The sequence below is a fragment of the Mus musculus genome, chromosome 2 (assembly GCF_000001635.26).
Source record: "Mus musculus strain C57BL/6J chromosome 2, GRCm38.p6 C57BL/6J".
NCBI classification, from domain to species: Eukaryota; Metazoa; Chordata; class Mammalia; order Rodentia; family Muridae; genus Mus; species Mus musculus.
In genome coordinates this window covers 157,174,922-157,190,284 of record NC_000068.7, presented here as the reverse complement: position 1 = coordinate 157,190,284, position 15,363 = coordinate 157,174,922, and the positions used below count along the sequence as shown (strand labels likewise).

The following is a 15,363-nucleotide window of genomic DNA, read 5'->3' as shown; positions in this document are numbered from 1 at the left end:
GGCGGGATCTCATAGTCATGAGCAGTTTTGGCAAGACTGTAGTAAGTCTCACAGGAAGAGCAAGTACAGAGTCACTGCCTGAGATGGGGCTTATGAGCGTGGTGAACCTTGAAAAAGCAGAGTATTAAGACATAGAAATGAAAGTCCTGAGATTAATCTTTTAGGAATGTGAAATATACATGTAAATAAAATATCTCAATGGAAACGAGGGAGGAGGAGCGGGGGCGGAGCTCTTCTCCTGTAATCCCAGCACTTGCCAGGTAGAGACAGGAGAAGGGATCCAAGTCATACTCCAACACTGTCTCAGCACAGAGAGAGAGAGACAGAGAGAGAACGCGTAGGTTATGTCATCTACTCAATCTACTTTCATTTCTACGTCTTAATACTCTTCCAAAGAAAGAATGTCCCATGTCTTCCCACCAGGGTTTAATCAGGATTATGGGAAACTACTTAAAAGCCTTCCATTTTCCAGAGTTCATTATAACTCTGGGGAGATCCTCATAAAGGTAAAGATATCCCCAGGCAACTCTGGAATGAAGATACTTACCTAAATCTCAGAAGAGGAGGGAAGTCTGGCTCTCCAGCAAAGGCTGCGGAGCAGCGACACTCATTCCTTCTTTCCTGTAGGCCACAAGAAGGTTGCCAAAGTTGTCCATAGTCTCAAAAATATCTATGAAGAGACGTTGTAGGGAAGGCTGGAAGACTGCCCTGAAGATCTGGTCATAGCTCCTACCTGAGTAGATTGGCCTGTACTGAACTGTCAGCATGAGTAAATTGAAAAGAAGTGGCAAGGCCACTGTGCAAGCATGTTACCGCAATAGGAGAAGGGACGGAATGAGAAGCACAAAAAGACAGACACGGGAGCCAGGTGTGGGCAGACATGCTCGCAGTCCTAGCTCGTGCAGGTGAAAGCAGGCAGAGCAGACTTCAAGGCATCTTTGGCTATATGAATAGTTCAGGAGCAACCTGGGCTACATGCGACCATGTCTCAAAAAGCAAACAAACCCAAAACTATAACAAACCAAAATAGGAAAACAAACAAACAAACAAACAAACAAACAAAACCACCAAACTTTAAAACTCATGTGGAACTTTAGTACCCCAAAAAGCCAAGACAAACTTGAAAAAGATCAGCGCTGGAGGCTTTACATTTTATTTCAATATAGTAGAATAGTACACAGCTTCAATAATCAAAAAAGCATGGTATTGACCCAGACATGTATAAACTGGGGAAACAAAATGGAGAGAAATAAGCTATATTTTTTTTCAAGTGATCATTGATAGTGTACCAAGACCATATAGTGGGTAAAGAGTAGAAAGAAATGATGTTGGGAAAACAAAATATCCTTATGCAGAAGAATGAAGATATTACACAATATTAAAAAATTAATTCAGGGCCAGTGAGGTGGCTCAGGACTGCATCTTTTATCTTTGGCTGCCAAGTCTGGTAACTTGAGTTTGATGCTTAGGAAGAAGAGAGATGGATTCTAGATATCCTCTGACCGCTACCAAAATAAATAATCATAAATGCTCCTGGACCAGAGAGATGGGCAGCAGTTAATGTACTTGTTGCTTTTGCAGAGATCCAAGGTTTGATTCTGAGCACCCACATTAGACTGGCACCTTGTTTGGCCTCTGTCGCACTGCATGCATTTCATGTCTAAGCAGGCATCAAATGTATGCTACCATACCTGGCAAAATAGCATGATTAAAAATGCTTATAGCTGACTGGTAAGGCAACTCAGCAAATGCCTGCTAAGTTCAGTCCCTAATACTTACAGTGTATGTGCGCGCGTGCAAGTTTGTATCTGTATTCCATGGCCTTGGGTATCTACGCAAGCTGTCTGTCACTGAGCTGGATCCGAGCCCCTGGGTGATTCTTGAAGAATCTTGAGGAATGTTGATAATCTGGGTTTTCCTGATAAGCAAGTTTCTCTTGTATTTTATAGATCTTGTATGCGGAATCCTATGGGAAACATTATAAAAATTGTGAAAGGAATAGGAGAGACTTTCTGCCAACACTATACCCAGTCCACAGATAAACAGCCAGGATCTCACATAGGTAAGAAGAGAAGAATAAAAGCGGCACAGCATTAAGTATGGAGACTGTCCCCACAGATAGCATTAAGTGTGGAGAAAGAATGTCCCCACAGTCAGGTTCCCATCTCTTGCAGTTAATGTACCCGCTTACTGTTGAGTTTGCCATCACCATTTCAATAGCATATGCTCTCCTGTGTTTTCTATAGACTTTGCTGTAAACAGACTAAAACTGGCAGAAATTTTGTATTACAAAATACTGGAGACTATAATGGTCCAGGAAACACGACGGCTTCATGGAATGGACATGTCGGTAAGTAACTCTATCCTCCTAGCCAGCTTTCAGTCCTACCAGGGAAGTAAGAGGTTTCTTTTTGTTAGTTTGTTTTCACTTTCTAAAAAAGTAATAATTTTTATTCTATACAATGTAAGCAATAAAAATTTACATAATTTCTTAGTTTTTAGTTGAAGAAAAAGATTATAAGGGAGAATATGAAAATGAGATTTCTACTCTACTAGAAAATTTACACTCACTTGTATTTACAACCATCAACTCTACACTCATTTTACCTAGAGAGTCTAAAAGCTTCTTTGAGAACACAGTTATACCATAGTTCTGCAACAGTTGTGAAAGCAGTTGTGGTCCCAGAACATAGGAGCACACACTTGCACGTAGCTGTCAGCGTGTAAAAACCTCATCTCTGCCTCCATCAGAGGAGAATGAGTCACTGCCACCTCTGCGTGGACAGTCTCCTCTCCAGTTCTTACACAGAGGCTGAACTTGGCAGGAATAGAAATGGATTCAAGCAGCAGCTGTCCATGAGCTCCGAAAGAGGAACTGAATGTCAACTGTTAACCAGCTTTGTCCTTTCTAGTTTGACAACTTCTTGAGACCTTGAGACCTAGTTGGTTTCTTCTCCCTTAGTTCTCAGTGATGTCACCTGATTGTTTCACACCTTGACTGATGAGGTCACTTTGTCCAACTTCAGCCACCTGCTCTTCCTAAGACTTCATTTCATTATTACAAAGAAGTCATCATCTTTAACAAGCTGAACACATGTCTGCTTATGTGCACCGGACAGGTTCTTCCAAGCCTGTGTTCAGTCCTCAGCTTTCTCTGCACAGATTGATCTTTCGCCTCTTGGAAGCTTTCAGATAATAAATGTGCTGATGGAGGTCTTTCCAAGCAAAATTAATTCTCTTCTTTTTAATAACTCATCTTTAAAAGTTCTTGCCTGATTTCTTTCTCAGAAGACATCATCTGACTTGGAGTTGACTGTTCTTGAAACTGCTCACGGCTTCTTTGTATGCTTTTCGTTCTGCCTAAGATTAGCTTCATAACTTTCTCTTCTGAATCTGGTAGTTCCCTCCACAGGGCTACACTTCTGGACGCTTGACATCTGGTGCTTAGCATTTAGTCTGGGTTGCTGTTCTGTAGAAAATCAAAGGTATTCTCATAGGGTTTGTTTTTCTTTGGGGGTGGGGTGGGGCGGGGATTGTTAATTACCCAGAGTTGAATGAAGAACATTTGCAATACAAAGCTCAGTGGCAGTGCATGACCCTGACACACACACACACACACACACACACACAGTGCCTTCAGTGCCCCCTACGTGCGGCCAGCAACACCGGCACAGCTCCCTGTAAGTGAGCTTTCTATGGTCTCTGGTCTTCCTCTCAAATTATTAAGCTAACAGTTGTTTATTTGTTTATAACTCAAGGATTCTTAACTTATAAAATAGTATTTGTTTTTCTTTAAAAAAAAAAAACACAATAGTTCTCTTTGAATATTTGTCCAAGTCTGATCACCTCAAGGACTGCTATAAATATGTTTCTTTTGTTTTGTACATTTACTGTGTATTTATGTATTTGGTGGAGGGACGGATTGTACCTTACACTATGGACCTTACACTGTGGAGGTCAGAAGTCAACTTGCAGGAGTCAGTTTCTCTCCTACTGTGCAAGTCCTGGAGCTCAAACTCAGGTCGTCAGGCTTGGCCTCAGGTGCCCTTACCTGAGCCATCTCCTCAGTCATATTTTCAGAAAATTCAGAAATGTTCTCCAAAGTTAAGCCTAGCATAAGCTGCTTCCATTTCGCCCCTTCCCTCTGTGCACTCTGCAGTCAGTCCTGGAGCCATCCCATCTTCTGTTCCACCATAAACAGGTGGATCTGTAAGAATGCTGTGGACTGTCACAAAAGCATTTCTCTGTTGCACCCTGAAATGAAATGTTCATCTCATTTCTTTAGTATTGGTTCTTTTTCTTGGATTTCATACAGTTGTCTTTTGTGGTTTATGCTAACATCTTAATGGAATACCTAAGAGAGAAGTAAAATTTTTACTTTTATTTTTAAATAGTTATACATCCATACAAAGTTGCAAACGTAACAGAGAGATCATCTTCCTACAGGGATTACAACTTAAACAGTATAGTATCAAAACAAAGAAATTGACAGTAAAATAGTGTCTGGCCTTGTATAGGTGTATGATGTGTGGGTGTGTAACCTTGTATAGGTGTGTCATGTGTGGGTGTGTAACCTTGTATAGGTGTGTCATGTGTGGGTGTGTAACCTTGTATAGGTATGTCATGTGTGGGTGTGTAACCTTGTATAGGTGTGTCATGTGTGGGTGTGTAACCAGAACAAAGTTAAGACCCAGTAGCCCCCCCTTTTTGGGAGGGAGATAATTTCCAGTTAGCTCTTATTCCTGTGTTTGTTTGTTCGTATGTATATGCATATCTGTGAGAACACTGGTTTGCTTCTGGGTTTTGGAGCAACTGTTAAGCATGCACTTGTCCTCATGCACGTGTGCTGGAGATGTGTGGGGCGCCAGGACAGCGCTAGGTTCTTTTTCTTTCCCTCTGGTGGACTGAACTCATATCCTCAGGCTTGGTGGAGCGAACCCCTACCCGCCAAGCCATCTTAGCAGCCCGATTTTGTTTTGTAAGCTAAGGACTCGCTATGTAGCCAGAGGTGGCAGCAACCTTCCTGTTCTGCTTCCCACGTGCTGAGGTGGCCGATGTGCCATCATGCCTGGCTGATAACACTTATCTCTTCAGGCACAGTGAGAGCATAGCACTAATAGTTGCTACTAATAATAGTAACAACGAGAAGTTATAATGAAAGCTATGTGAATATTTTCCATCTCTCTCAAAGTACCTTATTGTCCTTTCATCCTCATCCCTGTACAAAGCGCGCTGTGGTTACTGTCTGTCTGTCCTAAATTGCCACTGCCTCTACTCTTGCACATCAGGGTCATTGTTAAGTAAAAGGTGGGGCCTTAAGCATAAGCCCTGACACACCACATCACAGTCACTGCTACTAAATGGCTAACGAGCAGGTAGCATGTACAGTATGGATCTCCAGACAAAGGGATGATTCCCATCCACAGCAGGGCAGACTGAGACAAGCTGCTGTCTTACACTGCTCAGAGGAGCACACAATTTAAAACTTAAGAATTAGTGTCTGTGATTGTTCATTAAGATTTTTGAATTAAGACTGACCATGGGCAAATGAAAGAATCCTCAGAAAATAAAGCCACACATAAATGGTGTCTACTGCACTGACTGCCCAGAACTCTGTTACCAGAAAGGAGGAAGGCCTCTGGCTGCCCTTTATCTCACGCTCCACTTAGCCACTAGTATAATGTAGTAGTTATAGTTTTATAACACATCGTGTGAATCCACCTCTTTTAATTTATTGATACTATGTTTTGTAGCCTAAGATGGAGTTTATCTTGGTAATGTTCTATAAAACCTTGAAGAAATGTATGTTCTTCTGTTGTATGGAATGTTCTTTAACTGTCCAGGTGTATTTTATCACATTGTGATTTGTGTTATATCCGATATTGTTGTTTATGATGTTGCTGAGACTATTCTCTTGCTAATTTTCTGCTTGCTTCTATCTGTTACTGAGAGGGATACTGAAATGTCTGGATATAATTGTGAATTTGTCTCATTCATATCTATCAGAGTTTTTTCTTTTCATATTTTGAAGCTTTGCTATTTAGCAAATTTAAGATTGCTTCCTTGACTTCTCTGTAAGTTGAACCTTTTGTCACCATATAGTGTCCCTTCTCTGACCTAGGTAATTTTGTTTGCTATGAAGTCTTTCTCCCGATTTTTTTTGGTTAATGTTTGCATGATACACCTTTTTCCATTGTTCTGCTTCCAAGCAACCTCAATTATTATATGAGTTTCTTGCAGAAAGCAAATATTTGAGTCATGGGGTTTTTGTTCTTTGTTTGTTTGTTTGTTTGTTTGTTTTTGAGGGGTGGGCCTGATAGAGAGAGCCTCTTGTAGCCAAGATGGCCTTGAATTTACCATGTAGCTTTGATGGACTCACAGTGATCATCCCCCTGTCTCAGCCTTCTCAGTGCTGAAATTACAGGCATGCACTGCTATTCCCAGTGTAGGTCATGGTTTTTCATATTTGCTCTGTCATCTCTGTCTTTTAGCTGGCAGTTTTAGCCACTTTCATGTCATTATGAATGTGGTAAAGTCTAAGTCGGCCATTTTATTTCTCTTTCCTGTTTGTCCTTTTTCCCCCTCACCGTTTCTACTTTCCTCCCTTCCAGCTCAGAAAAATACAGCCTGTGCAAAGACACACCTCTCCTCTTCTGCTTGCTTGTTTTATCTGTGTTTTGGCCATTTTTTTAAAGGCTCTAGCTTCTTTTCGTATGTATTTTCTTTCTTTTTTGTCAGTGTATGTGAGTGTGTGTGTATGACTCTCATTCTACTGGTATAGATATCTCACTATTTCAGTAAAATGTAGAAACCATATCTAATTTTTAAAAAAGATTTATTTATGATATGTAACTACAGTGTAGCTGTCTTCAGACACTTTGACTTCTCTCTGGCCCAAAGATTTATTATACATAAGTACACTGTAGCTCTCTCCAGAAGAGGGCATCAGATCTCATTACAGATGGTTGTGAGCCACCATGTGGTTGCTGGGATTTGAACTCAGGACCTTCGGAAGAGCAGTCAATGCTCTTACCCGCTGAGCACTGACTCAGCCCCCATATTTCATTTTAAAGGCTTTTCCCTTTACTTTTATTCTGTGTATGTATGCCTGCTGTGCACCTTGTGCATGAAGTGCCCAGGGAGGCTAGGAAAGGCCATTGGATTCTCCAAGTTACTGCTGGTTGTGAGCTGCCATGCTGATACTTGAGTCCTCTGGAAGAGCTACCATTCCTCTTAGCCACTGTATTAGTCAGGGTTCTCTAGAGTCACAGAACTTATGGGTAGTCTCTATATAGTAAAGGAATTTATTGATGACTTACAGTCTGCAGTCCAATTCCCAACAATGGTTCAATAGTAGCTGTGAATGGAAGGCCAAGGATCTAGCAGTTACTCAGTCCCACACGGCAAGCAGGCGAAGGAGCGAGAGCAAGACTCCCTTCTTTCAATGTCCTTATATGGTCTCCAGCAGAAGGTGTAGTCCAGATTAAAGGTGTGTTCCATATGACCTTGAACTCGGAGATCTCCCTGTCTTAATCTTCTGGAATCCATAGCCACTATGCCTCAAGATCTCCATACCAAGATCCAGATCAGAAACTTGTATCTCCCAGCCTTCAGATTAGGGTCACTGGTGAGCCTTCCAATTCTGGATTGTAGTTCATTCCAGATATAGTCAAGTTGACAACCAGGAAGAGCCACTACAGCCACTAAGCACATCTCTCACCCTATGTCCTTTAACGTCTACTTAACTGTTTGTTGACTGACACTTTACTGTAGCTGTCTGTATGCAGAATCTAAATTGACATTTTTCTTTATGACTTTGAAGACTTTACTCCATTATCGTCTACTTCCTAATGATGCTAATTAGTGGTGTGTTCTTTCTTTGTGTAGGACTGGTCTTTATTTCAGAAATCTTTTGTTTTGTTTTGTTTTTGGCTTTGGATACAAGGTTTCTCTCTGGCTGGCCTGGAACTCTGAAACCCAGGCTGGCCTCGAATTCTAAGAGATCCTCCTGCCTCTGCCTCCCAAATGCTGGGGTTAAAGGCGTGCGCCACCGCCACACTCTACCAACTAAATTGCACCCCTAGTCTCCTAATGTACCCTTTTGTGGGTTTTACAGTCATCCATTGGGCATTCCTACAGAGCAGCCTTTTAGTTTAAACTTGTATCTGTCCTGTGATTCATTATGTTTGTTTGGTTTCATTATTTTGCAGTGCTCTGTTTTGTGAATTCAGGGTCCTGTACATACATACAAGACAAGTACCCTACCATTGAGCATATACCCCAATTTTTTGCATTTATTTTTTATTCCTTAAGGTTAATTTTATAGTGTTTTAATGTTTTCTTCTATTGCCTAACATGTCTCCTAAATGTTTCTGTATGTTATGCTCTGTACTTCAAGGAGAGGTTTTTCTGCAAATGTTGGATTATCTGTGATTGTCTACTTATATTTAATAAGGCACTGAAAGTTGATAACCTGTGGGGATAGCGTCCAGTGGTTTCAGGTGATAAGAGTTGTAGCTACTGGTGTCCTAGTCTTGCTTGGTTGTTGTAGGAAGGGAAAATGTCTGACAGCCTAGTTACAGACATCTGCCTCTTCTTAAGTACCCGTTAAGTCTCATTCAGTTTCTCTAGAGAACAGTTCAGACTCCTAAGGGATTATCATTGACCCTTAGATCCCTGGTTGTGTCCCCTCCCTCCGTCCCTCCCACAGTCTAACTCCTGCAGATTTCCAGATCACCCCTGCCCCCGGGTCTGTTCTTGTCTCATTTCTACTTTGCATTCTGGCTGTGCCATCAATGCAGTGTTTCCTCCAGGTTTCATACGTCAAGTTCCTTTAAGTGTCTGTCTGTCTGTCAGCTCTCAAATATATTTGAGTGTCTTTTGTCTGTGAGTCTCTTGTCATCCTATCTTCCTTTGGTCTTTGTGACTTGCTTCGTGGTTATGGATGGCTTTTGGCTTTAACCTAAGTGGAGTTTCTGAGATTTTATTCTCTTGAGATTTCTGGTGATTCTTAATAAAAGAAGGGTCATACATAGCTTTTAAAAATTAAGTTTGCACAGTCAGCTATTGGATGGAACACAGGGCTCCCAATGGAGGAGCTAGAGAAAGTACCCAAGGAGCTAAAGGGATCTGCAACCCTATAGGTGGAACAACATTATGAACTAACCAGTACCCCGGAGCTCGTGTCTCTAGCTGCATACGTATCAAAAGATGGCCTAGTCGGCCATCACTGCAAAGAGAGGCCCATTGGACTTGCAAACTTTATATGCCCCAGTACAGGGGAACGCCAGGGCCAAAAAGTGGGAGCGGGTGGGTAGGGGAGTGAGAGGGAGGGTATGGGGGACTTTTGGGATAGCATTGGAAATGTAAATGAGGAAAATACCTAATAAAAAATATTTTAAAAAAAAATTAAGTTTGGAGTCCAGCAAGGTGATTCAGTGGCTAAAAAGCACTTAATGTGCAAACCTGACAACTTTAGTTTGATCCTCACAGTACACGTATGGGCACCATGGAACATACACTTATGTGTTCACACACAACCACATACACAAACAAAAGTGCCGATAAATTTTAAAGATATTGTGTCTATGATGTGTGTCTGGCCGTGTGCACAGAATGGCGCAGGTTTGGAGGTCAGAAGACTTGTGGAGTCAGTTCTTTCCTCCCAAGTTCATGTGCTTTCAGGGACCAAACTCGGGTTGCCAGGCAAGGCAAGTCCCTTTACCCACTCAGAGGGCTCACTGGCTCAAATAGCTTATTTTTTAAATGTTTATTGTCTTAGTCAGGGTTTCTATTCCTGCACAAACATCATGACCAAGAATCAAGTTGGAGAGGAAAGGGTTTATTCAGCCTACACTTTCACACTGCTGTTCATCACCAAAGGAAGTCAGGACTGGAACTCAAGCAGGTCAGGAAGCAGGAGCTGATGCAGAGGCCATGGAGGGATGTTACTTACTGGCTTGCTTCCCCTGGCTTGCTCAGCCAAGACAGGAACCTGGAGTCAAGAGCTGAGACAGACATGGGGAGGAGCACTGTATACTGGCTTCCACCCTGCCTCACAGTTGGCAATTTTTCTCACTGGCCCAGCGATGGCACTTCTTACAGTGGGCTGGGCCCTCCTGCATCAATTATTGATTAAGAAAAAGCTTCATATCGATGCTCGCAGTCAACCATTGGACTGAGCCTGGGGTCCCCAATGGGGTCACCAGTGGAGAAGTTAGAGAAAGGACTGAAGGACTAGGGGTTTGCAACCCCATAGGAAGAACAACAATATTAACCAACCAGACCCCACAGAGCTCACAGGGACTAAACCACCAAAAAAAAAAAAAAAAAAGTACACATGGCTCCAGCTGCATATGTAGCAGAGGATGGCCTTGTCAGGCATCAAGGGGAGGAGAGGCCCTTGGTCCTGTGAATGCTCAATGCCCCAGTGTAGGGGAATTCGAGGGCAGGGAGGCAAGAATGGGTGGGTGGGGGAACACCCTCATAGAAGCAGTGGGGAGGGGGAATGGGAAAGGGGATAACATTTGAAATGTGAATAAAGAAAATATCCATTAAAAAATTAAAAACAAACAAACAAACAAAAAACAAAGCAAAGGCCTCAGAGGCAGGGAGGGAGGGCCCTAGGCCAATCTGATGGAGGCAACTCCTCAGCTGAGGCTCCTGCTTCCCACTTGTCTCAAGCTGACAACCAAGACTAGGTATCATGCACGATATTAAAGTTCTCACAAAAGGATGCCACCCCCACATAGTTTTCAAAAGTTAATATGTAGGGGATTTTAAGATTTGCACTTATTCATTTAGTGTTGGAGAAGTCAGTGACAGTGTTGGAGCAGACTTGTCACAGTGCATGTGTGAAAGGCAGAGGTAACTTGTGGGAGCTGACTCTCTCCTTCTTCTATGTGGGTCCCAAGCATCAGACTCAGGTCACCATCTTTAGTAGCATGTGCCCTTACACACCGAGCCTTCTTCTCAGCCATTTTAATCAGCTCTAGCAGTCTATGACCTTGAATGGGAAACCAGGGTGCATGTGGGAGGTGCTTGGGGGTGTCACCTGAGGTCAGTGATGGTGACAAAGATCTCCTGGCGCACCATGCTGGTTAGAGAGTGCAGAGGCTCCTCCTGTACCAGCACCTGCAGCGAGAGGAAAAGAAGTTCAGCTATCTGAAAATGTTCCAGCTCACAGGGGCAGTCATAGGAAATGTGAATGGCCTATAGAAGTAACCAGGAGGCTGGCCAGGAGGCCCTACTCTCAGCTCCATAGAATGACAGAACTGTGTGCCAAGCTGTCCCTTGTCCTCTTACTAGCTGTTTGTGCTGGCTCAACCTAGTGAGTCTCCCTGTGTGTCTTAGTCAGGGTTTCTATTCCTGCACAAGCATCATGACCAAGAAGCAAGTTGGGGAGGAAAGGGTTTATTCAGCTTATACCTCCAAACTGCTGTTCACCATTAAAGGAAGTCAGGACTGGAACTCAAGTAGGTCAGGAAGCAGGAGCTGATGCAGAGGTCACGAAGGGATGGTACTTACTGGCCTGCTTCTGCTGGATTGCTCAGCCTGCTCTCTTATAGAACTCAAGACTATCAGACCAGGAATGGCACCACCCACAATGGGCCCTCCCCCCCCTTGATCACTAATCAAGAAAATGCCCCACAGCTGGATCTCATGGAGGCATTTCTTCAACTAAAGCTCCTTCCTCTGTGATAACTCCAGCCTGTGTCAAGTTGACATAAAACTAACCAGTACATTTATATATGTCGGGGAGATCGGGACGTGGTGTGCCTGTGGAAGTGAGGGGTTGGTTTCACTCCTGGTGTTTGGTTCCAGGGATCAAACTCCTGCTGTCACGCTTTTTGCCAGACAGCTTTACCCACTGAATCATCTCCCCTGTGGTCCCCAAATAACCATTTATTAAAACTGAAAGCATGTTAGTTTTTTTTTTTTTTTTTTTTTTTTGCAGAGGGTGGGGTTTGAGACAGAATTTCTCTGTGTAATCTTGGCTGTCCTGAACTTCGATCTATAGACTGGAACTCAGACTCCACCTGCCTCTGCCTCTCTGCCTCCCTGCCTCCCTGCCTCCCTGCCTCTCTGCCTCTCTGCCTCCGAACTGCTGGGTTAAAGGCATTCACCACCAACGTGTTGGATCTTACACTCATTGATGAGAGAGGCTTTTGTTTTCTCAATGAAGTATTTTTTTCTCTGAACTTTTAGCTTCTGTATTATTTTATCTTTTATTTCGGTGTTAACATTTATACTGACAAATTACTTAAAAGAAAAGAATCAATCATAAGATTTTTTTCTCTCAATGGAAATATCACCTATTTTATATTAACATTTTTAGGCTCATTTCTCATGTCCCTCATTAAAATTCAAAATCTACAGCAAATGAGAGTAAGTATGATTGGAAAACTTTATCAGCTTGAGAGTGAGGTATATATGTACATGATACATATGCATATATGATATATACATTTATGTATACACACATATATAATATATGTTTTATTATATTTATATAAAACAGAGCTGGACCTATATCCTAATTATCTAATTGTCTCTGATAATTTAGGATAATATTTTTGCAGATTATTTTGACTATTTTTCTCCCCCATCACTCCCATTCCCACCTCCAGAAACCTCTTCTGTTTCCCCTTCCCAGGGGACCCAGGCGTCCCCTCCAGCTGTCCTCCTTACCTGACCTCTCTGGGCGGTGGACAAAGCTTGCCTGTTCTTTGCAGGCTGCTCTTCCCCGTTACCTGCTTTTCTCTGTATGCTGCCTAGCTTGGCCTCTGTCTTGCTCTACAGCTACAGCTAGAATATAAATCTTTCTGCCTCACTTCCCAACCACATGGGAAGGTTATAGTGTTGTTTCTGGAAGGACCAAGGGTGAAATTACTGAGAAATACTAAAGTCTGATCTTTTCTTCCCCAAGGTTCTTTTAGAGCAAGATATATTTCATAAATCCTTGATGGCTTGTTGTTTGGAAATTGTGCTCTTTGCATATAGCTCACCCCGTACTTTCCCGTGGATTATTGAAGTTCTCGATTTGCAGCCATTTTATTTTTATAAGGTAAGGTGATTGCAAAGTTCTGTTCTGGTATGTATTCACATAAGCATTTATCTTAATGTTGAAGAAACACTGTTGTAATGTTTAGAAAATATTTCTGGAAGTATTCTCGTAGTAATTATTCCTCTTGAGGTATAGACAAAGACAAAAGGAGGAGGAAATTGAGCCAGTTTCACGTTTGAGTTCTTTTCAAGTTACTGACTTGCAAATGTGAGCTAGCGCTCAGTACTGAGCCTCGCATGCTCCTCTCCCTAGGCCTCGCTTCCTTTAGCACAGACCCAGATAGCACTGGGTTTCAAAGTTACTCGCTCCAGAGGCTCTAGGCCCTCTCCCTGTGCTAGAGTCATTAACTAACCAGAATTTTACTTTATTATTATTATTTTTTTTTAGAGAAAACACATACAGTCACTTTTAAATAGTTTGTTCTATTCTTTTGTGATATTGGAAAGGGGAGGTGGATTAAAAAGAAAGTAGACTGGAAGATAAGACTAGGCCACAACCACTCTTGGACTTTTCCCCTGTTTATACCCATTGGATCACTGGCCTGAGGCAGGAGGATCACAGCCATGTCTGTAATCCTGCACTCAGGGGTGGAGGCAGGGGGATCAGAGGTTCATCTTCCCTATGCAGAAGGTCACAGCCAGCCTTGGCTACCTGAGGTCCTGCCTCAAAAAACAAAACAAGAAGACGTGAAAGATGTGTATAGTTTTATTTTACCTTATTCTTTTACTAGTTAATTATCTTGGTCTAGGAATAGAACACAGGACCTTGCACATCGTAGATAAGGACTTTTCTGCTGATATATAGCTCAAGTATGTGGTAATATTTTCCCCCTTTTTTTGTTTTCATGTGTCTGTGTGATATGTATGAATACATGTAGACTCACATGTGTGTAGGTGCACATGTATGTTTGGGCATGAATGTGTGGAAACCCAAAGTTGATGCTGGGAATCTTGCTTAACTGTTCTCACCGTATCCTTTGAGGCAGGGTCTCTTAATGAAACCCAGACCTGCCAATATAGCCAGTCTTGTGGCCAGCCTTCTCCAAGGATTGCTGGCCTCTGCCTTCCGAGGCTGGAGTTAGAGGCAGGTCTTGGAAGTTACTGCCTCTGATAGTCTCTGGAAGTGACATGCACTCTGGGGATCTGAACTCTTGCTTGTGTAGAAAACATTTTTAACTGTTGGCCAGCCCTGTATGTGGTAATATTTTTAGTGTTCACTTGATATTACTCAGAGGCCTGCTCTTTTCTCGAGGGAGAAAGAGGGGCAGTGGATTTGGGGGGGGGAGAAGAGGCAGGAACTGGAAGGAGGGGAGGCTGCAGTTGGGATATATTGCATTAGAGAAGAATAAAGAGACTTAAAAGCATCTTGTATTTAAATTTATAACACACAGATTCTAGTCGTCCACAGAATTATGGCTCCAGTGTGATTCTTTGTGGCAGTAAAGTGAGCCATTCATGTCTGTATGCCCAGAGCAGTGATTGCTTGTTAGTCTGAACTCACTGCTGTTTCTACGTTCTTCTCTTCAGGTTATTGAGGTGGTGATCCGCTCAGAGGAGGGCCTTTCCAGAGACATGGTGAAACATCTGAACAGCATTGAAGAACAGATTTTGGAGAGTTTGGCTTGGACTAATAATTCTGCACTGTGGGAGGCTCTGCATGCTTCTGCAAACAGAGTCCCTTCCTGTGAAGAAGTAAGCCAGGGCTAGACGAAGAGAATAAGTTTTGTTTTTCGAGAGAGGGTTTCTTTGTGTAGCCTTGGATGTTATGAACGATGCTCTACACAAGTTCAAGCCAGATGTGTCCTAGCACTGAGAGGGGGAAATGGAAGGAGTCCCACCCACCCCAAATTATCAGATTATCTGCAGATGATGACTATTGCCAAAGAAAAATCAGTTTTCCCCACCGGAGTCTCATTTGTATATCAAGTACATTTCAGGGCAGACCCCATGCCCAGCAGTAGTTGGTTAACACAAAACTCATTGGTATTTTTATAGACTGTTTCATTTTGCTTTGTTTTACTGGTCTTTTACATGTTCATTTTTGTTTTTGAGCGTGCGTGCGCTTGTGTGTCTGTGTGTCTCTTGTTTGATTTAAGGAAAGAAAGATCTTGAGTGAGTAGGAAGATGGATAGGGTCCGAGAGGAATTGGAGGAGGGGAAAACTTGATCAGAATATATTGTATGGAAAAATTTTTTTCAATAAAAAAGGAATGATGTTGCTATGACCATTCATGCACAAGGACTTGTATACATGTTTTTGTTTTTCTTGGGTATCTGTCTGTGGTATTTTATCTGTGCT

General features: G+C 42.4%; 1 protein-coding gene across 3 annotated transcripts in view; it reads left to right on the top strand.

Moving 5' to 3' along the window:
* The window catches only part of Rbl1 (RB transcriptional corepressor like 1), a 58,642-nt gene that overhangs the window by 14,250 nt on the left and 29,029 nt on the right, over positions 1-15,363 (top strand). For 2 of the 3 annotated variants that reach the window (NM_011249.2, XM_006499018.1), the window contains 4 exons: positions 1,950-2,062; positions 2,247-2,350; positions 12,929-13,066; positions 14,593-14,757. In NM_011249.2, the coding sequence (NP_035379.2) occupies positions 1,950-2,062; positions 2,247-2,350; positions 12,929-13,066; positions 14,593-14,757 (520 nt within the window). Of the gene's footprint in view, positions 1-1,949; positions 2,063-2,246; positions 2,351-12,928; positions 13,067-14,592; positions 15,290-15,363 lie in introns of those variants that run through there. The other variant, NM_001139516.1, reaches the window with a different exon arrangement.